The sequence below is a fragment of the Myxocyprinus asiaticus genome, chromosome 9 (assembly GCF_019703515.2).
Source record: "Myxocyprinus asiaticus isolate MX2 ecotype Aquarium Trade chromosome 9, UBuf_Myxa_2, whole genome shotgun sequence".
Taxonomy (NCBI): domain Eukaryota; kingdom Metazoa; phylum Chordata; class Actinopteri; order Cypriniformes; family Catostomidae; genus Myxocyprinus; species Myxocyprinus asiaticus.
This window is the reverse complement of record NC_059352.1, coordinates 2,224,085-2,251,758: the sequence shown is the minus strand read 5'-3', so window position 1 is coordinate 2,251,758 and position 27,674 is coordinate 2,224,085. Positions and strand designations below refer to the sequence as shown.

Below are 27,674 nucleotides of genomic sequence, written 5' to 3'. Positions count from 1 at the left end.
CCTTATCTCAAACCCATATTTTCAATCTCAAAATATTGAAATCCATCATAAACATGTTAGCTTTTGCTATTTTAAAACTATGGTAATCTAAAATAATCATAAACTATTATTATTACTAATAATAATAAATAATATACTAATTATTATTATTTTTTATTTTATTAAAGTTGTAAAAGATAACATTATTTAATGCATTGTGAACTAACAATAAACAATTGTATTTGTATCTTTAACCAAGATTAATAAAAGCTGTAAAAATATATAGCTGTTATACTATTGTTAACAAATATAATCTTATTGTAAAATGTTACCAAGTTGAATTTAGGATTCTTAAAATGCTACCTTTTAAAATTAGCCTAGAAAACTGATTGAATTCTCCAGTGTTCTCCAGAATTCTCATCGTTAGTGATAAATTAAATAAATTCTTGAGAGTGTAAAAAGTGCGTCCACAGGGACAAATGTGCCAATAGTTGAAGGAACACCCTTAAAAGTGTGTATGTGTGTGAATACAATTGTACTGGCATGCAGACGTCTAACTCCATGCTTGTTTTCCAGCAAATGCAATACCTGTGGAATTGAAATGTGCTAATTGTTCTTGTTGTCCAGACTGCATTATTATTAATCTCCACCGAGACTGAACCAACAATACCGACTGACTTAACTACTTATTTATTTTGACTGGCAACAGCGCTCTGAATCTACTTGCAGTAGGTATAATCGTACTGGACTTTGTGCTGTATTAGGGTTGACGCTTCCATAAGCCCACTGTAGAACAATGTAATTTAAACATCATGTAAGTTAATTCACTCTTTGTATTCTCCAATCCAATTAAGCATGCAGCGTTGCGATAATGAGGGATTCTGAGCTGCCCGCGCATTACATGCAACATTCAAATTAAATTCAAACTGACACTTCCAATAAAAAAATAGGATGACAGACAAGCTGAAGTAATTGGTTTTCTGGGACAATGAAAATGAAGAGAGAGAGAGAGAGAGAGAGAGAGAGAGAGAGAGAGAGAGAGAGAGAGAGAGTAATGTTTTTGCCAACAAACTACAGTGAACAAAAGCCGTCAGTATGTGAGGTTAAAATGCAGACATTTGCAAACACTACTGAGATATACTGTAAATTGTTCTTAAGAAAGGGTCCCACTTTATATTTGGTGTCTAATATATTTATATATCTAACACATTTGCTGCTTCTGATGTTGAGCTACGGGTAGGTTAAGGAGTAGGGTTTGGGGTTAGGGTTAGGGTTGGGTTAACAGTGTAACTACAGATGTAATTAAATGCAGGTACTTTAACCCCTTATACTTTGGTGCATTTTTGGGCTGCCGCTCACAGTTTATCACACTCAAATTTAAAAGCGCACCATTCACACATACTGTGGGCTAATTTAAAAACAATTGGTCTAATTGTTCAGAGAACCCCCCAACTAAAACAAAAATATTATTTATTATTCATAAATAATATTGTATATGTTTATAATCTAATGATAAACACTTTGTTTTTGTCCTAACTTTGTAAACATGCAATTTTGGTTCTGTTCACTCTACCTGACTTTGAAAAGTCTCATTTCATTCTACTTAATGGCAGCAAGCACTAGAAAATATATTTTTTTCTCTATCACATTCCATCACAGTATGCAGATCTGAAATGTAGGTGGCGCTCTAACACATTTTAGCCCTCACAGATGTGCTCGTCCATAGACATTCAGTCTAATTTTCAGTTCAAGCACCACCCTCGTTATTTCACTGAATATCTCGGCCTCTGAGTGGACTACAAGCTCAATCTAGGTGTTATTAGAAAGCTGTGATCCTCCCATTCACATTTTATCATCAATAGTCGAAAGAAAAATTTCTGATGATTTGTTTAGCATGCTTTTCCTGCTGGATGACATTGTGTTCTGGACATCTAAGATATAAACTTGTATTATTCAGTCAAGCAATCTCACAGACAAGTAAACAATAGCTCATTTATTTTAGAAATCTCCCTAAGGTAAAAGCAGATATAAAGTTTTCGGCTACTTGAGGCTTACAGCAGCAGTGAGCAGTGCATAAAAGAGACGTTTGTATTTGATGACTTTAAAAAATCATATTTAACTTTGTGATTCTTTTGAAAATCTTTTAAACTGTGGTATTAGGGCAACAAAATAAACTGTACAGTCACATTCCTGAGAGTGAGAGCTTTCATTTGATATATGACCATTTATGTGCAAGGTGAAGGACTTTTATTTTCATATAAATATTTCTACCCCATTACCTCTAGGGGGCGCTAATTTTCAACGTGAATATTTTGAGGCCTTATTTTGTTATTTTACGTCAAATAAATGCAGAAGTGGTTATCACTGGAAAGTTCAGATTCTTAGCTTTCAAATAATACCACATATGCCTGACTTATGTATCCAGAGACTTTAACGTTTTAAATGTAAACTTTTTTCACGATATAGCGCCCCGTGGAGTTTAAGGGGTTAAATGTAAGTACAATGCAACAACTTGATGTACAAAATAAGTACACTATCAAATTCTTAAGTTCATAGTAGTTAAAGACACCTAATATAAAGTGGGTCCCAAGAAAGAATTTGACAACAGTTGCTTGTAAATAAAGAGGAAAAATGCTAATTTCTCGTATTTATGCTTTTTAATAATGCAGTCGGTCATAAAGAGATTATAACAAAACTGTTTAACCTTTCTAGACAGACCTACCATAAGCTCAGAATTTGTGAAGTGATGATATTTTTTTAAATGCCTAGAGAAAATGAATGGAAAAAAAGGCATTGCGCTCTATTTCGACTGTTAAACGACCCACATAAATATTTCCATTCTAATCGCATATGCCAGCGTAACGCCTGAAACCAATGGGAAAAGGATTCCCTGTACCTTTAAGTGGTACTTTGCTTCCTCTTCCTGGGTGGAGCTTGAGGGGGAGGGCGTGGCTGACTGACTTCCTGGTGATGAAGGGGAACCATGGGTAAAGGAGCCTTGGCCAATCTGAGAGCTGAGTTGGGACAGGGCGCTCATGGGATGGGGCAGTATCCTGGCGGATCGGTTTATCATGGGGCTGTGGTGGGCGCGGATGTAATGCCTGCCAGCTCCCCCCCCAAACGCCGGCATCTAAGGGTGAGAGAAGAACACCAGACTTTACTAGGAGACTCGTGTCATTTCGAAAATAATTTACCAATTGAGCCCGACCATTTTTTTCTTTTCTGAAATGTTTGTGGTGGAAAGACGCAAGTTTCTTCCCTCACCCTTTGAAGCGACAGTCTGATAATTGGTGGCTAGTTACGGTTATAAAAATGTTGTGTGAAGTTGTCAAGTTACAAGCTTATCATAATTTAAAGTAGTTCAGTGACAGTCAAGCTATCTTTTAAAAGAGTATTATGCAACATTACAAGCTACTTATGGTAGATAACAAGTAGCTTTTTGTGTCTGTGTGTGGGGGGGGGGGGGATGTATATCAAAGCTTTTTGAGGCGGAAATGTTTGTTTACGTTATGTGGTTTGCGTGACTCTGAAGCTGTATGCATAATACAATGTGAAAAAATAGCGCAGTAGCGGTTTAGCATGCTATACCGCTGGAAAAATTAGCTCATTCATCTGCGAAATTATTAAATGTCATTACTGTAAAAGCTACACTAATTTGAAAACTGATTAACTACTGTCACTCCACTGAAAAGTTAAAGTTGTATGTAAATTCTTCGCCACCGAACGTAACTGCAAAAATAAACATGTTTCCAAAAAAGCTTTTCAAATACACCCAAACAAATAGTTAGTCCCACCCCCAACTCACGCCATTGGCTGAGTCAATGTTTATGTGTCGGGCCACTCAAAACAAACTTTTTATAGCGTCACAGAGAGGAAATTAACCTACAAATGGCTTATTTATAGTTGTCTCTTTACATTAAGTTGGGATAGGAGAAAGTAGGCTATTTTAACACTGTAAAGGTTCACTAATATAGTTACGTTTGTAGTGTCACTACTTTTAGTTAGTTACTACCCAACACTGATATAATCACAGCATCATTTGGTATGACTTCCTCTGCTTCCTAAAATTATTATTTATTTATTTTTTAAATTGTTTGCTAAATGAAATGTTTACGTGCTTTAAATCAAAATGCAACCTCACTAGCACTACAAAATGGATCTTTAATACCGATCTTATCAATGCACAACTCATGGAGGCCACAAATACACATTCACCTTTATCATATTACATCCACAAAACATCCACCTCAATTGGCTGACAGTGCAAAATTACAATGAAATTGAATCCTGGGGCAATGAAAGTGTCCTTAATACTTTCATACTGACTTGCATCATAAACAGATTATTGTGAGATCTTGATAGATAAGCAGACATTTACAGTAATGTCTTTCTGCATGAATTTCAAAGCAACTTCAGAAACCCACAACGCCATTGGTGCTCAACCTAGAAGAATCCGAAAGCAACCACAAGAGTCGTTCAGCACCTAATAACAACAGTAATTCTTAAAAGGACATTCACATAAGGTAAATAAATAACATTTAGAGAAAAACGTAAGCAAATTTTACTTAAACAAAACCCTATATGACTAGTGCTAATGTAGTTAATATACAGGTATTTAATATTCAGGCACATAATGTGAAACCAGGCATTGCTAAATTAGCTAATAGCAAAAACTTTAATCCCTACGGTTCTCGTTTCACTTAAAGCACAAAATCTAAACCCCCAAAACTCTAGTATTTTAATATTTCACTGTATTTCATTTTCATTGCTACACTTCAAAAGCATCTCATGAGAAGATATGAGCGGATGTCGACAGTAGGGCTGCGAGTGTATGTGTTCATTTACACATAAATAGGAATACTTAGCCAACCACAAATCAAAAGAAAAAGAGAAACAGAGAGAAAAAAAGTTGATGAACTAGCATTTATTAGCGCCATGCAACATTCACGAGTTGAATTAAACATTACATATCAACTGCATGCTTTTAAAATGATTAATGAATTTCGAGAGGTGTGGGCTTCTGCGGGTCTTCGTAAAAATTAACGTAGCAGCTATGATCTTAGCAAGAGGTTGTAATAGTGGTAATTAACCTCTCAACATTTGCTAATAGGGGAAATTTAAAATTAAAGAACAGAAAAACTTCATGGTTGCATCTTAAATGTACAGAGTTCTTTTGGCAGTGGCAAATTGAAAGGTAAGACAAAAAACCCTGTTTTCTCTTTGAATGAAGTTTATTTTTCTTACCCCATTGGCAAATAGTGTTTTCTTGCTTTTAAGTATAAACTCCACCAAATTTAGTTCGATTTCTCTCAAAACAAGACTTAAAGGATTAGTTCACCCAAAAATTTAAATCCAGTCATTGTTTACTCACACCTATGTTGTTATAACCCTTTATGACTTTCTTTATTTTTCTTAACACAAAGAGAGAGTGATGTCATACAATGGCAGTTTATGGTGACCACCTCTTCAAGCTTCAAAAGAACACAAAAGTATAATTCAGAAGTCTAATAAATTATTCATGAGACTCATGATTGTTATGAAAGCATACGATAAGATTTAGTGAGAAACAAACTGAAATCGAATGTATTATTTAGTGAAAATGTTCACTGACCGTTGATCTCCTGTGAGCGTTCATGACAGGACAAAAGAGCAACAGTTCACGCAGCCCCCTCGTGACATTGGGGCGTTTAAGCGAAAACTTGTTTTGTTTATCTAAAAACTGTTCCTCCACAGTGATAGTGACAACAGAACACAACACAGCTACACAAAACAGAGAACAGAACTTACTAAACATGTTTGAAGAGATTGTAGTCAAAGAACTGATGCATTTCTATGCCCAGCCTTATTTTTCCAATAAGGAAATCAAACCGAAACATAGAGGAGGCTACAGTCAGCCACAGTCACACTGTGTCCTAACCTGATGGCAAACGGCACATGATAAAAGTTATATTTTCTATGTTAATCAGAGTTTTTGTCCTAACCATCAGTGATGAGCGACGGTACATTCTATCGATCGCTTGTTTTCTATTTTCGGTATTGCGTGGGTAACTCTGTCCACTGTGAACTGGCACCGGTCCAGACAAATAAGGCTGGGCATAGAAATGCATCAGTTCTTCGACTACAATTGATAAAGGATGATTAGCCTTAAATAATCATACATATATTTATATCATTTGAAAGCCCAAGTTCTTCTCTTCAATATGGTACATACAGTTCAGGTGTGTGATGTTATATGAATATGAATATAATATGAATTTGGATATGAATAACATATTCTGGCACAGAATGGAATTTTCAGAATTTTGGGCTCAGGCTTTAAAGGGTTAAAGCAGTTCATTTGACAAGTTCTGTTCTCTGTTTTGTGTAGCTGTGTTGTGTTCTGTTGTCACTATCGCTGTTTTGGACCTGTTTTTAGATAAACAAAACGGGTTTTCACTTGAACGCCCCAATGTCATGAGGGGGCTGCGTGAACTGTTGCTCTCGTGTCCTATCATGAACGCACACAGGAGATCAACGGTCAGTGAACATTTTCACTAAATAATACATTCGATTTCAGTTTGTTTCTCACCAAATCTTATCGTATGCTTTCATAACAATCATGAGTCTCATGGAATAATTTATTAGACTTCTGAATTATACTTTTGTGTTCTTTTGAAGCTTGAAGAGGTGGTCACCATAAACTGCCATTGTATGACATCACTGAGCACAACATTTCTTCACAATTTCTCCCTATGTGTTCAGAAAAAGAAAGAAAGTCATATAGGGTTATAACAACACAGGGGTGAGTAAACAATGACTGAATTTTCATTTTTTGGTGAACTAATCCTTTAATATCTTATGCCATTTTGCTTGTCAGGTCAAATATCTTGTTTTATGAATGTTTAGATGTTGAATGTTTAGACAAGACAAAATATTAATTATAATTGTATTTATTTTTTGCAGAGAACTCAGTTTTCTTAGGTTGTGCCTTTACACAAAACGCTGTCTCCAAAACGCAACCTCCAACCTCAAATCAAATTTCAGCAACACCATTAGTTCAATTTTCAAATGCAGCAGAATAGCTTTAATGTTCAAGAGAGAAAATCCATTAATTTTCCATTTTCTGTGGAGTTGCTCTTTAAGGGCTTTCACAAACCAAGAAGCATTGAAAAACCAATTAATCAAACATGAATGGCCTATCATAGCGACGGCAACCCCATTTCTATAGCAACCGCTGCCGGCCAAGAGCATCACCCTGTTCTTTAATCTGTGCACACTATAATTCTCTTCAACAACACACAAAAGACAAGAGAGGCAGCTAGCAAAGTGAATAGGTGCTTACAGAGTGAATTTTCATATTATGGCTGAGCTTTAATTTTGTGATTGGAACCTTTGTTGGGACAAAAGGTATCACCCTGACTCCATAGTCAGCAATGGAAACTACCAATCTATCAAAGTCTATTCTCTCTCTCTCTCCCTCTCTGAATAATTTATAATATTTGTTTCTGAACCAGCATAGCTGCGCCCTCGTCATGTTTTAAATTCTGAATATCATTTCAATAGCGTTGACTTGAATTATTAGGCCATTTCTTGCAAGACGGGTTGTCAAATATACAGCAAGAGAAAAAAAAGACCCTTTGCAAAATAAAACAGAATGATTGTCAATACTGCGAATGAGTGCACACAAAATTCTCTGATTTGAGTTAATTTTTTAGTTGGTTTATGTTGCCGAACATACAGTATCACATTAAATAAGCAATTTCTTAGCAAATTGGTAAATGAACTAGCGTTTCTTGAGAGTGTTCTCATCCCTGTAATTCCAAATATCATATTCCTTTATAGTAGAGGTCGACCGATAGTGGATTTCGATACCGATAACTAAGTTGGGCAGTACCTGCCGATAACCGATTAATCAACCGATAGTTTTTAAAATTGATACTGAATGAAAAAATAACACTCAAAGTAGTGCTGAAATATATTACAAAAATAAACAGTACTGACTGAACCATGAAAATATATTGTGCTTTTTTAAATGAAATAAATATATGAATATTAATATATATGAACTAATATTCTAAATTTAAAGTCAGCTGATTTTTAAATTGACGTTGTTTCCGTAGTCCACAAGAGGGCGCAATAAATACGTAAACCATTCAGCACCATTATATTATTTCATAGAACATCCCTATCCTGGCTGTTAAAAAAGAGAATTTCTTTTCAACAAATGTGCATAAATAAATAAATAAAACGTTTGAGTCCATATTCTCAAATGTTAAGTTAAAAGTAAAATCAGGGGGGAAACGCTTCAATAGACAGGTCACATGGTGTTATACTTGCACTGATTCCAACTACAGTCTCAAGCTTCATAATAACAGCGAAAAACCACATTGTTTTTTATTCAGTACAGCTGTATGTAGAGTAGCAATATTCACAGATAGCAGTGGTATCCGGCTGAACTCGGTGGTGAAGCGGCTCAGAATATGAGCACAGGTCAGGGGCTGTTCAAGCAGACGGGACACAACAGAATGAAACTGAACGCGAGGGTCTCGACTCACACATTTCCAAGTTGAAATTCTTTCCTGACAAAGCATTTAAACAACTCATTGCTTAATCTGAGAAACACTTATAAGAGAGCAAGACGCAATGGCCAAAGACCTCCACCAACTGTAAGGGGCTGTTCACACTGAACGCTTTTGCAACCATCCATTTGTTTTTCTATGTAAACGCACGCTAGACGAACATCTTTGTTTCCCTTTGTTTTTGTTTATTCGGCGTCTCGTGCAGAAGTGCTGTTTTTTAGTTGACATGTCTAATTAAAAAGAACTTTAAAAGCATATTGAGACACCTGCTTTCTATTAAACCGTATTTGTTGCGCTGTGTCTCGCCTTTTTTAGCATAAGAATATGATCGATCTGAAGTCATCGTATTACAGTGAGGATAAAAAATTGAATTGAAATCAGATGCGTTTCTGATTTGTTTATACGTTTCTCTCGGCTGCATTAAGATATTAATTTGCTTTCTCATGTCACTAGCTTTAAATATGCAACTTAGCTAGCTAATGAATGCATAAACGTGACCAGCTGGATATAAACTAATGCAAATAGATGGTAATAGGTGGTAACACATTTGGGTAGGACTTGCGTGTATTTTTGACACATTGTTCTAACCGCTTGAGGTTAGCTTTAATGTTAGCGTCCTCTCCGCCTTGTCGGCAAACATACTGCTGTTCTCTACTAATGCAGCATCTAGTCAACAAATTAATTACTTTATAATGATATGACAATATGTACTGCAGTGTACTGTATAAATACCTTTTCTCAGTGTAGTGTAGTCTCACGTGTCAAAACAAACACCACAAGACATCAGTGAAGTGATTTTATTTCGCCTCTAGAGGCCGCTCTTATACTGTATAATGACAGCGGACCCTTCCCAGCCGCTTCAGGGCTGGACGCCACAGGGTAAAACTATCGCTGTGGATCGGTGTGGTTTGCCGATAATGATAATTCCAGAAATCTGTTATCGGTGCCGATTAATCAGCAAAATTGATATATCAGTCGGCCTCTACTTTATAGTACTTTTCAGTACATTTAAATACTAGGGGCCGTTAAAACTAGAGGTCAACAGATAGTGGATTTTGCCGATACCAATAACTAAGGGGGTGGGAAAGGCAGATAACCGATTATTCAGCCAGATAGTTTTTAAAATCAATTTATTTATAGAATTTAAAAAAATAAATATTCTTTCTGTACTATGGTGGACAAAGACAAAGAGTCCAAAATGAATACAATCCCAGATGCAGTTTATTGTTCAACCAAAATCCCAATAATAACCAGAAAAAATGATTAAAAAACTATCTGCAACTATCACCATCAAATTTTTCTGATAACCGATAGATCCAAAAACAACTATCGGCACAGATTAGGTAAAACAGATATATCTGTCTACCTTTATTAAGCTCAAAATCTAAATTTTTTTCTGGTTATTATTGGGATTTTGGTGCACCGCTGTGGTGCGCCTCACTGTTTTTTTTTGTGTTGTTTTTTGTTGTTGTTACTGTCTTGCACAGGAGCACCACGTTTTTTAGACACGTCTAGTTAAAAAGAACTTCTAAAGCATAAAAAATGCGTCACAAGACACCTGTGTTGTGTTCATGGCGCTGCATTGGTTTGAACTAGAGCTTGACCAATATACCAATTATTGGTGCTGATAGTTGATTGTTGGAACTATCGGTTATCGTAAAAATTATATTACGATAGTTGCCGATAGTGTTTTCATAATTTCATTATTTCAAAATAAGAGTCCCCGATGTGTTTCAGGCTGTTTATATTAAAATTCCTGCATTATGCATAAAATCTTCAAATCAGTTTTTCTGGTTATTATTGGGTTATTTTGGTTGAACAATAAACAGCATCTGGGAATTTATTCATTTTGGACTCTTTGTCTTTGCCCGCCATAGTAAAGAAAGAATATATTTTTTACATTCTATAAATCAATTTTAAAAACGAACGGCCGATTAATCGGTTATCGGCCTTTTCCACCACCTTAGTTATCGTATTGGGAAAAAAAACTATCGGTTGACCTCTAGTGCGTAATGCAGGACTTTTAAGTATAAACAAGCCCGAAACACATTGGGGACTCTTATTTTCAAATAACAAAATGATGAAACCGATATATCGGTCTACCTCTAATTCAAACTGAATGCAGCCTTGTGCTTAAAAAAGCTAGACACAGCGTCATGAACGCAGGTGTCTCGCGATGCGTTTTTAATGCAGTTGAAGTTCTTTTTAACTAGACATGTCATGTAAAAATGCGGTGCTCCTGCACAAGACAGCAAGACTACCTTCGGCTTGAATTAGAGGTAGACCGATATATCAGTTTTACCGATTAACGGAACTATTGGTTATCTGAAAAATTCTATGGCGATAGTTACCGATAGGTTTTTCTTATAATTTCATTATTTTAGTCCCTGAAAAGTTCTGCATTATGCACCAAATCTTCATTTTTTCTGGTTATTATTGGGATTTTGGTTGAACAATAAACTGCATCTGGGATTTTATTAATTTTGGACTCTTTGTTTTTGCCCGCCATAGTACAGAAAGAATAAAACATTTTTTTGACATTCTATAAATTGATTTTAAAAAACTATCGGCCAATGAATCGGTTATCGGCCTTTACCAGTTGAAGTTCTTTTTAACTAGACGTGTATAAAAAACACGGCATTCCTGCGCAAGATGCTAACAAAAAACAAATCAAAAAAGCGAGGCGCACCACAGCGGTGCACCTTAGACGTCCATCTAGCACATTTTTACGTAGGAAAACAACTGAAAAATGCGTGGATGGGTGCAAAAAATGATTTCAGTAATTTTTCACATTAAATCATCAATTTCTAAGCAAAAAATCGGTAAACGAACTAGCATTTTGCGTGAGTGTGCCTGACCCTGATATTCCGAAATACGTTTAGTTTTAATCTATCTTGACTTTTGTTTATAAAGTATTACTATACTGTTCCATCATTGCCCTTCTGTGTACAAACACATTACACCTTCACTTAATTCTCACATTATAAAGCCATTCCTCTCATATTTCACATTAAATAAGCAATTTCTAAGCGAATAAATCGGTAAACGAATGTATGTTTTCCAAACGTGTGTGCCCAGCCCTGTTATTCCAAACTAAATTTGCTTTCAATTTATTTGTAGTCACGGTTATAATCAAAAGAATAAAGATGTGCAGCTTCAGCAAACGATTTCACTCTTTACTGTCAATTTAGACAAAGCAGTTGGGGCGAATTGTTAAACAAACAATATATTGTCTGGTGCTGCACATTTAGATGACATATTGAATATTTGTTTTTAATGCTGTCTGTTTGCCAATCTATCTGTGGTGAAGGACAGATGGAGAGAGACAGCATTTGTGAGAGAGAGACAGTTTGAGAAAGAGGCACAAGGAGAGAAACTGATCAATAAGTGATACTGAAAAAGAAAGCACATTGCAGAGAGAGCTGCTATCGTTCACAGTGATAGGTTGAGACTATATAAAGCCGTTTGGATGACTGTACAAACATCATAAAGAGTCTGACAAAGGTTAGCGGTTGCCATAGGTACTGTATGCTAATTGCTAAACGGTATAATCCCAGATAGGGGGGATGGTGTCTGGGTTACTTGCTAGGGGCACACAGTATAACCAAAATCTTTAGTATTGAGGATGAAAATATTCTGATTTTTTCATTCTAATAAAAATGGTTTACATATTAAATGTACTTTATCTCATTTATTAGTTTTTTTTTTTTACTTAGAACTTGATATACGCAAACCACAAGATAAGATTATTCATAAAAAATGAACAAGTCTGGCATCAGAGCAAAAACAGCTTCACGTTATGTAACACGAGTTAAAAAAATAGACTCAAAACAGCTACATGACGAAGGTAGCCATCCAAAACGCTTTGAAACCAGCAGACTTTTACTTCTCAGGTATCGGAATTATATATATTGGAAATTATTTATTGTAAGAATAGTGAGAAAGCTTTTGTACCTCTTTATATATTTTTTAGGCATTCCTAAGTAGAACAGTGATCTGATGAAAAAGTAAACTAAGTGGCCAAATATCGGTATCTGTATCGCTATCGGCCCTTACTGTAGTTCTTTGTTTTAATCGGTATCGTATCAACCAAAAACTAGGGATGCATCAGTGCATCCCTAGTTTTTAACAGTTAAAGTCCAAGATGTCAGTCCAGCGCATGTTTACAAAGAAAACACTTGAAAATAGCGAAGACGGAAGCAAGAACCATGTTAGTATCACTGTTTTTTCAGTGGCTCACACAGAAGCTCCAAGTTTTTTAGACATCATGTCAAGTTAACAAGAACTTTAACGTTTAAAAAAATGTCTTGGGGCTTGGGTAGATCATCGAGTAAAGACGCTGACTACCACCCCTGGAGTTCGATCCAGGGCGTGTTGAATGACTCCAGCCAGGTCTCCTAAGCAACCAAATTGGCCCGGTTGCTAGGGAGGGTAGAGTCACATGGGGTAACCTCCTCGTGGTCGCTATAATGTGGTTCACTCTTGGTGGGGTGCGTGGTGAGTTGTGCGTGGATGCCGCGGTGGATGGTGTGAAGCCTCCACACACGCTGTCTCCATGGTAACACGCTCAACAAGCCACGTGATAAGATGCGCGAGTTGGCAGTCTCAGACGCGGAGGCAACTGAGATTCGTCCTCCGCCACACGGATTGAGGCGAGTCACTACGCCACCACGAGGACTTGGGGGCATGCCAAATTGGGGTGAAAAAGGGGAGAAAAAAAAAAACATGTCTTGAGACGCCCGCAATCTTGCCATTGCAACGCATTTGGTGTAAACGGCCCCTAAGGCCTTGCAATTTAAATGCGGCCTAATATTCATTCTACATCATGCACACTGAAAATGTAAATATTGCAGACAAGATTAAGTACTTTCCAATATGAATAAGTTAGTTGAAGTGTGGACTTGAAAATATTAAGTAAATTCTTCATTCAAACATGTAAAAATGAATGCTGTAGCATATAAGTACTATAAATATTATTTTTGATTGTTTGTTATATTTACAATGCGTCATCATACTGTATATCAGTCCTAAAGTAGAAAAACTTGTCATATTTATTAGCTAATTTGAGTACATTTCACTGGTAAATAAAATAAGTAAATTGTACTTAACTTTTCAAAGCTGGTGTTCCCAGCATGCACCAGGCTTGAATAATTAATGAGCCTGCATGGTTTCACTGTTTGCAAGTTTATTTGCACTGTTTTTGTTGTTGAGTGTTGATTTCGTTTGGTTGCTTCTTGTTTTATGTATTCTGAAATGTATTTTCTACTCAAAATTACTCGTTTATTATATATATATATATATATATATAAAAAAAAATATCTTTGAATTGTCACCGTCATCGTGTTTTGAGGTCTTGTTCTAATAATATGTTATGTTTTTAAGTTTTATGTATATCATATTTGTAAGTAAAAGTTACAGTATATACTAAAATGTTTCAGTAAAAATGTACTCGCTTTAATCAATATTATGTCATAAAGTTAAGTAGATTTTACTTAATTTGATACCATTAAGATTTACTTAGAAAAACTGTGTGCAAAAACTTTCTAAATAAAGATTAAGTAAATCTTTCTAGTCATTTCTTTCAGTGCAGACCCACACAATCACAGAAGGCATTGTTAATGTAGCAGCGGCTCTCTGTTAGCAATGCAACCATTGGACACTTAATTTCCTGTATTCCTGTTATATGTCGAGTTCTTTGTACATCAAAGCCAAATAGAATCCAAATAACAACCACCAAACAATTATGAGCTTCACACTAAATGTGTTAGATATCTGAATGCTTTTGTTACTGCCACTCCATGCACACACTCCTAGTGTGGACTGTGATTGGTCGAACCCTTTACCATTATGAACATTACGACTGACCAGAGTACAGCAATGTTTATAATACATCCGAGGTCATATTTGCAATTGAAACTCCAGGCTTTTTGTAGCATGCCATTAAATACAATAATAGATCATTCTGGAGTGGATTGTGGACGTGTCATAGCGTAATGTGTCTTTCGATATAAACGGCGTTTAGAAAGTTCTGAGCTTGTGTAATAAGGTCCAAAATGTTTTACACCATTTTACATGAATTACCTTATGCATTATCAGTATAACCTGCAGTGACATGAAATTACATGAAAAAGAGAATGTACCGGAGTGATCATATATAAAACTATCACATAGGTGAAGCTTGACATGTCAATTGTTGGCGCCACACAATACTTTGGATTGTTGCATTAGTTTCTGTAAAAGCACAGGCTATTATAATACTTTTCTGTATGCACAGAATTGAATAAAATCTAGGCCAGTGATTTTCAGCAGGTGCGTAGCGACCCAAAAATGGATCGCAGGTCTGTTCTGATTGGATTGCGAACAGCAGAGAGAGAGAGAGAGAGAGAAAAAACAATGCATATAATAAAATGCAGCTAACCATATAATCATGCAGAGTTAGGAGAGCAAAATAAATAAGTGTGTTAAATGGGAGAAGAAAATGCTTCCCATATATTTTGGTGCAAAAAAATCTGCCACTTTGTAGAAGCTCGTCAAATTAGACAGATGCCAATATTGACAAGTTGCATGACATTCCCTCATCCTCAAAAACCATGAAAAACTACCCGTACACAAGATAAAACAGCACAATATCGAGACTATATTAAAACCAAAACCAACATTTATTTTGGTAACACTTTACAATAAGGTTTCATGCATTAGTTAATGCTTTAGGTATATATAACTAATAAAGAACACTATTATTTTTTTTACAGCATTTATTAATCTTTGTTGTTGGTTAGTAAAAATACAATTGTTCATTGTTAGTTCATAATGCATTAACTGTGTTGATTTTAAAGCATTACTATATGTTGAAATTAACATTAACCAAGATTAATAAATGCTGTAAAAATATATATTGTTCATTTTTAGTTCATGATACCTAATGCACTAACTAATGTTAATAAATGGAACCTTATTGTAGTGCTTCCATATATATATATATTTAATTTAATACAACCAGTCATTTTAATAATTGTGCACATTTTTGGGCTTGTGTAGTTCATGGCAATATTAATAAATTTCAATGTTTGATTGTAAAGGCATTTTGTTTACTTTTTGCACCATAAAAATTTTGGTACTGTGTTCGGTCGCCACTTTGCTCAATGTAAAATATAAATATTAAAGCAAATCCTGGAGTTACGGATATAATTAAAAGAATAAAGATGTGCACCTTCAGCAAGCAAATCGTTACTGTCAGACAAAGCAGTTGTCATGAATCGTTAAACAATCAATATTTCGTTTGGTCGTCATGTTAATAATTTTGCATATTGTTGGGCCTATGCAGTTCATGGCAATACAGTTAGTTTATTGTTTGTGCAATACACAATTGTGGTACTCTGTTGTGTTTTTAATGTAAGACCAGTTGAATAGCACTGATCTAGGCATTATGGGTAAACACTCTCTCTCTGTCTCCGTCTGATTGGAGTCTCGTGTTGGGAGTGATGGCTCACTCGACGCAGGTTCACAGTTGCTACTGTAAAATCACAGAGCGTTTAATTGAAACAAATGACTATAATAATAGAACATTATCCCATCAGGCTCGTGGCCATGGCAGCTTTAATTAGCCAAGTGCTGGAGACTGATCTCTCGTGCTGTAAACACAACGGGGCAGGCGGGGGTATTTCTCATCGCGCCGTGCCCTCGCCGCGACTCCTTGTTCGCCTCGAGGGCAGAACATGAAAACGCAGCGGCGCTCTTCACCTCCCTCTTCCTCACTCACTCCATCTCTGGCACTGTGAATCGCATGATGCCCACAGGGGTCATTTATAACGCTGCTGCAAGTGCTAATAAGGGGGCCAATTTATAAATCAAGCACTGGTTAAATCTGTAATCAAACGGGACCTGTCCTCCCTGAAGACGTGCCAGTTTCATCTCGCAGATGGAGCGCTGTTGAAATGAGCACATGTGTAATGGAAGGCAGTTCCAAAACGCTGGTCTTTGAACTGCAAACTGAACTAAACCTCAACAGGCCACATCACAGACTGCACTGTTCCATTCACAAGATATTACGCAGCTTAACTGTACACTGATGCAATACACATTTTCCGTGCTTGCATCACAAATGCATAGAACGCAAGTATAATGGCACATAAAAATGAGAAAATCACACACGAGATCTCTTTAATATCTCAGTTGTGTCTCCTAGATGTCAATGAGATTAACTAGACCAAATAGACCAAATAGAGATTTTTCCTTAACCCCTCAGAGACCCAAGCATTGATATTGATGATATACTGTAAGTTCTTTTTATTCCTTAATGAAAATGCTTTATAGGAAGCCACTGATTATAAATATATTTTTTGATTTTGGGTTAATTTTGTTTGACTTTTGTTTTTGCAATTGTTTCCCTCCAAAACTGTTGTTGGGATATATATATATATATATATAATTTTCTTTTTGTTTCTCCTTACAACTATTTTTAGGAGGGTGCCAATAATAATAAAAAAAAAAAAAAAAAATGTTTTTGATTTTCTCCCCTTTTTTCCCCAATTTGGAATGCCCAATTCCCAATGTGCTCTAAGTCCTCGTGGTGGTGTAGTGACTCGCCTCAATCCGGGTGGCGGAGGACAAATCTTAGTTGCCTCTGTGTCTGAGACCGTCAATCCGTGCATCTTATCACGTGCCTTGATGAGCGCGTTACCGTGGAGATGTAGTGCGTGTGGAGGCTTCACGCTATTCTCCGTGGCATCCACGCACAACTCACCACACGCCCCACCGAGAGCAAACCACATTATAGCGACCACGAGGAGGTTACCCCATGTGACTCTATCCTCTCTAGCAACCGGGCCAATTTGGTTGCTTAGGAGACACTCAGCACGCCCTGGATTCGAACTCACAGCTCCAGGGGTGATAGTCAGCGTCAATACTCACTGAGCTACCCAGGCCCCAAAAATCTACATTTTTTATCATATTTTATTTTGGGGTATATTATGTGTGACTTTACCACATTATGACACTCAACACATAATTTTTTTCCCACCAAAACTGTTGTTGTGAGACAGTTCAGAATATCAGCTACTGTTACGTGTACATTTTTATTTTACCATTTTTAATAATAAAAATAATAAATGGTTTTTATTCATTAATTGCATTGATGGTGTTAATTAATTAAGCAGTAATAATAATAGTAATAATAGTAATAGCCTCAGTCACCATTCACTTTCATTGTAAGGAAAAAAAGATGCAATGAAAGTAAATAGTGACTGAGGCTAACATTCTGCCTAACATCTCCTTTTGTAAGAAGTCATACTGGTTTGGAAGGACATGAAGGAAATTAAATTAGTTTGTAACTTTCGAGACAATATCACTTTTTAGCTATGAAAGAGCAAACTCTGAGCAATATAATTTTGGAGTTATAGTTTGGGCATCTGTTTCATCTTCTAAGCATCAAGCAAAGATATCCGACTTTGAATGGAATCCAGCACAACAGACATGGACTAAAAACCACAACACTCAAACTTTGATTTCATCGGGTCTCTAATGTTCCTAACATTCATAGAAGGAGGACACTAGAGGCAACAATTATAACAATTTGATTGGACCTTTATTTTACGGCTTGGACAGTTTTATTGCATGACATTCCAATTTAATTAACTGGGATGTAAATCTAAGGCAAGTCGAGAGAAACACACAGAACATATATCTCCAGAGAGAATGCACAAAAGCGCAGAGTGTGCTGGAGTCTTTCTACATGTTCTTAACCGCCACACCAGCAACATAAATGATCATGTGTTCATTTGAGACACAGCAGATCACAGACTGATTCTTGTAGAATCACTTTCATGCATTTTAATAAGCTCCTCAGCGCCGCAACGTTTCATACAGCAATACAATGTCACTTCAGTCTTTAAAATGTGATCAAATCATGAGAAATAAACAACTAATAAACAACAAGTTAACAAATGAAGGGTATAGCTTAGATGCTTTGTTGCATGCCGTGTTCACAGTGGTTATTTTTATGTGTGTGCGGCAGTGTGTGTGTGTGTGTGTGTGTAATGAGGCTCACACTATAAACTCTCAACAAAATAAACCTATAGGATGGTCAGTTGTTTACTGTCGCAGCAGGAAGCATCACAGCCCCTGTTGCATTGCAGTTACGCAGCTGATATCTTATGCGATGTGATGCGTTTACTGTTTAATAAAAATGATCAGATAGCAAAACATTTGTGTTCTATTTGAAGAAAAATGCTAGGTAATCTATAGTTGCACTAAACTAGTGAGGTGCTTACCTAAATAACATTTTATGACATCATAGCCACGCTTGGTCTTACCTGTATGACATCAAAACATTTTGATTTAATGTTTGCATTACATAACCAACTACATTTACAAGCGTGTTCAAGTGCCATCAAATTGCGCAGTAGCTCAACTGATGCAAAGAACATTTAACTCGCTTTTAGCGCCACACAGTGGCGTGTAAAGTGGCGTGTAAAGTACCACTATTTTTTCTTTGCAAAAATGTTGCCACAGTTGAATAATTGTCATGAGAGGCTGGAAATTGCTATACATACTGTATATATTTTATCAATACTTAAATTATTACAAGAAAAAAATGTCAATTATAAAAATACTTATAATTCATACTAAAAAAAAAAGTATTGATATAAATATATACTGTAAATCTAATACAAATACAATGTGTATGCTTATTAGAATATCACATAATTAAAAAATAAATTGTGAAAGCTTCAATTAGGATGTTGCCTTAGTTAGAAGGTAGCTCCCTATGCAGGCAGTAGACAGCAAGGCAGCTGACTAGATTTTAAAACAGCTGATATTTCTCAACCTCATTTCTGTCTCTCTCTTGTTTCAGAAGAGCATCGGTGAGCGCCGTTTGACATGACAGCTCTAAAATGACTTTGGAAGAGGAGAGACGGCCGTATCAACACACGAAACCGACAGAAAGACAGAACATTTCTACTCCATCTAATGAGAAAAGAAGCCTGCAGTCAGATTTCACAACACACACGCACACTTGCAATTCTCTACGGGGTGTCGCAGCAACAATTAGGTTAATTTAAGGCTGATTAGTAAGTGTGTTAACTCTTCACACATACTCAGCACGTGTCTGTGACAGCAGAGCAGCTTTTCAGAAAGTGTAATCTAAACCGCTGTGAGCTTGAATCCATCTGTAGCACCAGTTTATGTTTTATATGTCTGTGTTGCACTGACTTGTAAAGGAGTCGCACAATGGACATTAGTCACAGTAGACTTATGGTAACAATTTACAGTGAAGTTGTTCATATTAACATTATTTAATGCATTAGGTAACATACTAACAATGAGCGCGTTTACATGCACGATCATACACCTATTATGCTTAATAAGCCAACAACGTGAAATGTCATGTTCCTTTATCGGCGTAAGATCATAAAACGTTTAAGCAACAACCGATCGACACAAATTGATTTTTGGCCAATACCCCGATTTCGTGTTGCGTGTAAACACCTTTACCAGCTTATCCAATTTGCGCAAGTGATGTGTGCGTGCCTGTTTATGTTTTGATGTCAAAAGCAGAGAATAACCCCATGATTTCAAATCTTATGTGAAAATGATTTTTAGCATTGTCATTTTGACATTTTGATATCAAAAGCACAGAATAAGCAAACGATTTAAATGTAAACACGGTTTCTTGCGTTGTCTTTTTAATGTCAAAAGCAGATAATAACCCCATAATTATAAAGCTCAGTAATCACGGTTCCCTTTCGATTCAGTTCACTCGACATTGCTGTAAGCACTATGGGGAGTGTCCTTCTTCACGAACTTGCTGAAACCTTTATACAATCATGCCAATCCTCTGATTGGCAATGTTGTCTGAGCGCCGCCCCTTCAGGCGCGCAGTTGGCCTGTATAAGTGGGCGCTCAGTCACCATTTCTTCCGAATTTCCTTCAAGACTGCGCACTACGTCTTTGTCTTGGAACCCTCTCTGCTTTGCCGTTGAGATACACTTACAGTGGGCGGAACTTCTCGGCAAGATGCGAACAGGACGACTCGTCGCCTGTGCTCAGCGCCTGCACCGAGAGACTTACCGCTGCACTGTGTGTTCCAGTGAAGAGTTCTCTACATCGCCATCGAAGACGCTCTCGATGAACAGGTTCTTCGCTTCAGAGGCTCGTCGTTGATCAACATGGCGCTTCAGCGAAACTGCTACCTGCTACCCACAGCGCTCTGGCTGGAGTTACTATCCTTTATATATATATATATATATATATATATATATATATGATGAACACGAGAGCTGTGTACCATTCAGAGTAAATTCTAGAGACTGTTGTGTGTGAAAATCCCAGGAGATCAGCAGTTACAGAAATACTCAAACCAGCCCATCTGGCACCAACAATCATCCATGCGATTATCTAACCAGCCAATCATGTGGCAGCAGTGCAATGCATAAAATCATGCAGATACAGGTCAGGAGCTTCAGTTAATGTTCACGTCAACCATCAGAATGGGGAAAAATGTGATCTCAGTGATTTGGACCGTGGCGTGATTGTTGGTGCCAGATGGGCTGGTTTGAGTATTTCTGGGATTTTCACACACAACAGTCTCTAGAATTTACTCAGAATGGTGCCAAAAACAAAAAACATCCAGTGAGCGGCAGTTCTGTGGACAGAAACGCCTTGTTGATGAGAGAGATCAACAGAGAATGGCCAGACTGGTTCGAACTGACAAAGTCTACGGTAACTCAGATAACCACTCTGTACAATTGTCTTGAGAAGAATATAATTTCAGATTGCTGTTCTGAGATGCGGGTTGGTGCTGTTTTGGTGGCACGAGGGGGACCTACACAATATTATGTTTGAAAAAGTATGTTTGGCAGCAGGATAGTCCTCACAAAACACGTTTGCGAGATTTTATAACCTGGACGTGGTGTCCAACACCTCACAAGTTCTCTGCCTGTGGCCTGTGACTCCTTATGAATATCTCTATTTAGTGTTATAACTCTGGGAGCGTGATGCCACGTAGTGCGACGTGATGGATATCGTTCCCTATAGTGCTTACCGCAATGTCACGTGAACTGAATCAAAAGGGAACGTCACCAGTTACACATGTAACCTGAGATGAAGGGACAAGACATTGCGAAAGCTGGCCGCACTACTACTTCAGTGTTTCATAATACGAGTGACTCACCCTTGTCCCTCAGTCAGAAAATTCTGACGAAATGGTGACTTAGTGCCCACTTATATAGGCCAACTGCGCACCTGAAGGGGCGAGGCTAAGACACCATTGCCAATCAGAGGATTGGCGTGATTGTTTAAGGGTTTCAGCAAGGTCGTGAAGAAGGGCACTCCCCATAGTGCTTGCTTACAACAATGTCTCGTTCACTTCATTTCAGGGAACTGAAGTTTTCTTGCATTGTCTGATTTTTTCAAATAAGCTCATTTTTGGTAGTCATCAGGGTATTGGTGTGCATGTAAACACACTCAATTAACATTTATTAATTAATGCATTTATTAATCTTGGTTAGTGTTAATTAACTAAATCAAACATGATCAAATTCTTCCAAGACTAAATGAGTTATGAGCTATACTATACAATCCTTTTATAGCTCTATACTCTAAGTCAACAATTGTCTCATTTGTGTCTATTTTAATATAAAGAACTTCGTTAAAAGTCTTGACCTCTGAATGAGCAGTTAGTCATTTAGCATAAAGTCGTGAGGTACACCAGCCTCACTTTCTCCTTTCATCTCGTACAGAGCTCAGAATGAGCCACAGTCAGCTGATGTTTGTCCAGTACACAATGCATATGGTATATGGACGTGATTTCATGCTTTGATAACATATAGTTTACTGTGACAAAATGAGATACATAAAGCAGGCCTTTATCTGCAGTAGTTACTGCTGTATCAGACAGACACTTCAATGTCTCTCTCTCTCTCTCTGATAAGGGCAATGTGGATATACTATAGATATGCTGACTTCAAATCAAATCAGCATGTTTCCAAGCAACAACTAATGTCCTTCCCAGTACTGCTTCACCTTTTCTAGTACACAATTAAAAGACAATGACTAAACAAGAACAAAACAATAACAAATGCTGACAATAGCATAAAAAAACTCTCTTAGAATCTTATATTTGAAATAAAACAGCATCAGCACCACTAATGACACATTGCTGCATATTTGCATGCAGCTTTTGTTTGGAAACACACTAATGGTATTTGATGTTGTTAATATGATTTAAATGTAATTGCAAATTAAATAAATGTAACAAAATGCAAATCATTGTTGTATAAATTATTCCATCACATTCTGTAGCTGTGTTGCAGCGTAACAAAGCCATATATGTATATGTATTAAACTATATGTACAAAACAAAATAAAGCGTAATATTTCTTTAATATATTTTCGTATAAAAAATTATTAGAAATGTGAATGAGTGTAACACATTCAGAATAGCTCATATATCATAATCACCCTATTTTAACACTTTAAGCTCGAATAGGCCCGCGAGAATTTTTGTTTTTCAAAATATTCATAACTACGGTCTTGACCAACACAAAATAAGTGTCGTTTGAAAGCTTAGAAGCTCCACTTTGCAATGCATGCAGGCATTATGACCAAAACTGAACAAGTGCTTTGAAATGGGCAGACGAATCAGAAGTGTTCCGTTTTGATCATTTATAAAAAACATTGCAATGTACATATTATTGCAATCAGTAAAAACATCACCCTGATCAAACAGTCATGTGTCATATGTTGTTGGAAAGCTCTGAAGGACTAGAATACAACCAGCCGATCTGTTTGACTCACAGACAAAAATATAGAGAGTAATAAGTATATGTTTTTGACAATTATGCTGGGGTTGCTTATATGCCGAAAAATAAATGGAAATAAATATCACATATCATTACTTAGAGGAGGTGATTATCTTTCAAACAAACCCACACAAAAGGTAATCTGATGCATAGATCATTAGATAATCCACATGAAGCTCAATGTTACATATGGCCACCAGGAGATGGCGCCAAATACATGACACAGACTCAATGATGACTCAAATGGCACAGAATGAAACTCACTTTGTGAAATCTCATTAGTAAAATCATGTCTGCATGCTATGCAAACCTTTAGTCATTGTTGTGTTTGCATGTGTAATTAGTTCTTATGTACAATTATTATGTTTTATTGGTTTGGAGAGGATTTTGGACACTTGGAGACATTTTTGGACATTATGATAAATTATATTTGTAATGTAATAACTCTTTTTTGCTTTGTCGTATCAACACAAACAATTTCTCAGATACAGTTGACATGATTAGGAACAAAACAAAAGCCGTTTTTTGGAGCCACCTTATTTACACCCAGAGATATACATAATGTCAATTAAGAATAAAATACATTTTTGGCTCAATTGTTTTTGTGATTTTTCAGCAGTTTCTTAGGCTGAGAGTCTCAGAATGTATCATAATCTATATCATTAAAAAATGTGAAAAGTTTTCTTTGCAATGATACAAAACACTTGACAAAACACTTTTTTTTTTTTTTTTTTTTTGTTATAAGCCTATAATTTTTGGTATGCCACTGCTACAGGAAATCTTTAAAAAGACCTTCAGAGCTTAAAGGGTTCAACAAAAATTACTACTAATAAAAACAGACATTTTTGCAGATACCTGGAAACATACTGAATTGATTTAAAGTATGATTTAAGTATGGTCATACAGATATACAGTTTGCATATTAAATGGTACATTTTAGAAAATCTAATTTTTGAAGTTTAAATTGTTCCACCATTATGCTGCTATTTTGTAGAGAATTAATCCCATATTCGTGCATTGTGCACATCTGATACTGATTATTATTATTATTTTTATCAAGGATCCTTTTAAACTCAAACTTAACTTTTAATTCATAAGTGAAAAAAAAAACTGTTTTAGCAAATCGTTAGGACAGGACACATGGGCCCTTACGATCATGTTTTGTAATTGCTAATATCCATAAACAAAAAGATAATTTGCCATGTCTATTTCATATTAACAACAATGGCTTTAAAATAAAATGCTAAAGGGCTATTTTAACCCTTTTAATCATCAGAAATCATCCATTTAATAGTAGTATTAGTATTGTTTTTAAAGATATTGGCCTTCAAAGTTTCTAGTATTTGATTGCAAAGAAAACAAATGGTATAATGTGAATTTAATAAAACAGCTCCTGCAATGCAACCTAAAGCTTCATATTTTTAAACGCTGACCAAGAACTAAATTAAATCAGTAAATTACATCTTGATTAGCACAATCTTTAGCCTAATGGACTTTATTAAAGGAAAGAGATAACTTCTTTGTGGAAAAAAGCAGAGATTCTTTTCCTTTTCCCTCTTTTTTCCCCCTTTCCATTTTGTGATATAATACAATTGGAGAATAACTTCTATTTCTTTAAAACATTTCTTAATATACAAGCCTGCTCTCATATCACATTGCGCAGAAGGAAATAAGGCACCTTCTCCCGAGAGATAATAAAAGAATTGAATTTTTCCTTATCGGCCCGGTCATCTATTTTTCCACGGAATGCTATTACTTGCTGCCTGCCGTTGCTAGGCAACAGGAAATATTAATAGGGGCTTTTATTAGGCAGCCTTTCACAGTACAGCACTAAAGAGAAGAAGTGGAAAACATGAATGTGTTACATAAATCTTGAGCACTCTTGCAGCTTTTGCGCAAGTCTGTGTTTGCCTCTTGATTTATCGCGCCTTCCTCTCATTTATGGGAAATATCACTGTGAAATAAGAAAATGGTACATTACCCTGAAGGACTATTTGAAAATAAATAATCGCAAAGGTGAAAAGAAAGCTGTTTAAGAACCGGGGGGGTTCTCTCTCTTTCTCTCTCTCTCTTTTATTTTTCAGAGGCCAGATTTCGCAGGGTCTATTGGACAGCCCAATGTTTCTGGCGGTTTCACAGATGCATCAATCATCGGTGTAATATTCCTTGCAGGAAATGCATTCTATTATGCTCTTTGAATGGCTATGGAGGAAAGAAAATAAAAGATATTAATAGTTCCATAAAGCATTTCCGCTACAAATGTAATCCTTGAATTGTGCCGTGATGCAAATATCTTTCACTTTACATTGATTAATCAACAAAGTGTTCCATCCATTTTGAGGAAAAAATATTTTTGATCTGCTGTTGCCCATTCTTGTGTTCCTTCTCTTCGTGTTCTGGAAAAGCAGCCTCGCATCAAACCAGACAAATGCCTTAAACTGTTTCTGTGGGCATTTATGTTGAAAACTTGGGTGGAATTCAACACAAATACATTTGATTAAAGCTGCTCGAAAGCCGAACGTCCACAAATAGCTGGTGAGTTTGGGCAGGCCATCATCTTCAGGCTATTTCTGGTTCAGTACCGACCGCAGTCCGGTTCATTCAAGCGGTGATGAATCTACCAGTCCAAGTACAGGCCTGCAAAACCATTACTATGTTCACAAGCCCAGCCACCCATACAGTGTACACTACTGAGTGTGCATTACAGAAATAAAAAATTTAGCTAAGTTTAAAGATTTTAAAACATGAACATCAAATTAACCCTTTAAGCTCAGAGGGTGTTTCTTTAGCTTTCCTGTTACAGTGGCATACCCAAAATTAAAGGCTTATAACTTGACAAAAAAAAAAAAAAATAATAAAAAAAGAGTGTAAATTGTTTGGTTTCATTTTAAAGATTTTTTTTTTAAACATTTTTAATGATATATATTATGCTAAATTATGAGACTCTCAGCCTAAAAAACTGCTGAAAAATCACAAAAAGACATGAGCCAAAAATGTACCTTTTTTATTATTTTTCTGATTTGACATTAAATAAGGTGGCTCTGAAAAACTGCTCTTGTTCCCAATCATGTCACCTGTAACTGGGTAAAATTCTGTGTTGATACAATAAAGCAATCAAAAGTTATAGCATTACAAAAATAATTTATCCTAGTGTACAAAAACTTCTCCAAACAAATAAAACATAATAATTGTACATAAGAACTAATTACACAACAATGACTAAAGGTATGTTCTCTCTCCAAAGCATGCAGGCATGAGTAACGAGATCTCATTCAGTTCCATTCTGTGTCATTTGAGTCATCATTGAGTCTTTGTCATGTACTTGGCACCATCTCCTGCTGACCATATGTAACTAGAGTGAACGATCCTCTCTGCCCATATTTGGATGACTTCCATCTCTGGTTGCAGCGAACTGAATCCTAATACAATTGGTTTAACGTTCCATGACACTGGACAACATACTACATCATTTCCGATGAAGTCATCTGATCCAAGAAAGCTAACATGTTTTTAGCTAGATAGCACATTATGTGCTATGTGCACATTGTGCCTTGTGTAGATTATCTAATGATCTGTGCATCTGATGATCTTGAGTGTGGGCTCGTTTAAAAGATAATCGCCTCCTCTAAGTAATGGTTTATGTTCTGTTTATTTTTCAGGAAGTTATAAGCGAAGTCGCTGCTTTTAAGCAACACCTGTTTACATGTAACATGTATGCCAAAGATATATACTTGCTACTATTACTCACTATATTTTTGTTTGTGAGCAAAACAAATAGGCTGGTGGTATTCTACTCTTTGAAAGCTTCCAACAACATATGATATGGCTATTTTATGAGTTTGATGTTTTTACTGATTGTAATAATATGTACTGTGCAAAACTTTCTATAAATGATCAAAACAGAACACTTCTGATTTGTCTGCAAATTTCAAAGCACTTATTGGTAATAATGCCTACATGCACTGTAAAGTACAGCTTCTAAGCTTTAAAACAATACTTGTTGGTAAAGACTGTAGTTATTGATATTTTGATCAAAATTGTTCGGTCGATCCAAGCTTAAACAATTAAAAAAATATATATTTAATATTTTAAATGACAGCACCATTAGTGTTGGTGAATAACCACATTCCAGTTTTAATTTGTGGGAAAACCTCCACTAAAATGTGACTAAATATGTTGACTATATTATTCTGAATTATGCAACAAAAGCCTTTTTCAATATTCAAGAAAACATACTTTAAGGCATCATTGTAAAAATGTATTCTGTGGTGAATTATCCTTATGCTAATGACGTTAATTGTTACTCTTTGATTGCCCTTGAAATTTCATTGAAATG

The 27,674-nt window shown here is 36.2% G+C and overlaps 1 protein-coding gene across 5 annotated transcripts in view; it reads right to left on the bottom strand.

The window, feature by feature from the left end:
• LOC127446011 (thymocyte selection-associated high mobility group box protein TOX-like) overlaps positions 1-27,674 on the bottom strand; it is a 177,966-nt gene that overhangs the window by 34,073 nt on the left and 116,219 nt on the right. For 3 of the 5 annotated variants that reach the window (XM_051706605.1, XM_051706604.1, XM_051706606.1), the window contains exon 5: positions 2,876-3,109. The exons of the other annotated variants lie outside the window; for them this stretch is intronic. In XM_051706605.1, the coding sequence (XP_051562565.1) occupies positions 2,876-3,109 (234 nt within the window). The remainder of the gene's footprint in view (positions 1-2,875; positions 3,110-27,674) is intronic. 5 annotated transcript variants of the gene reach the window in all.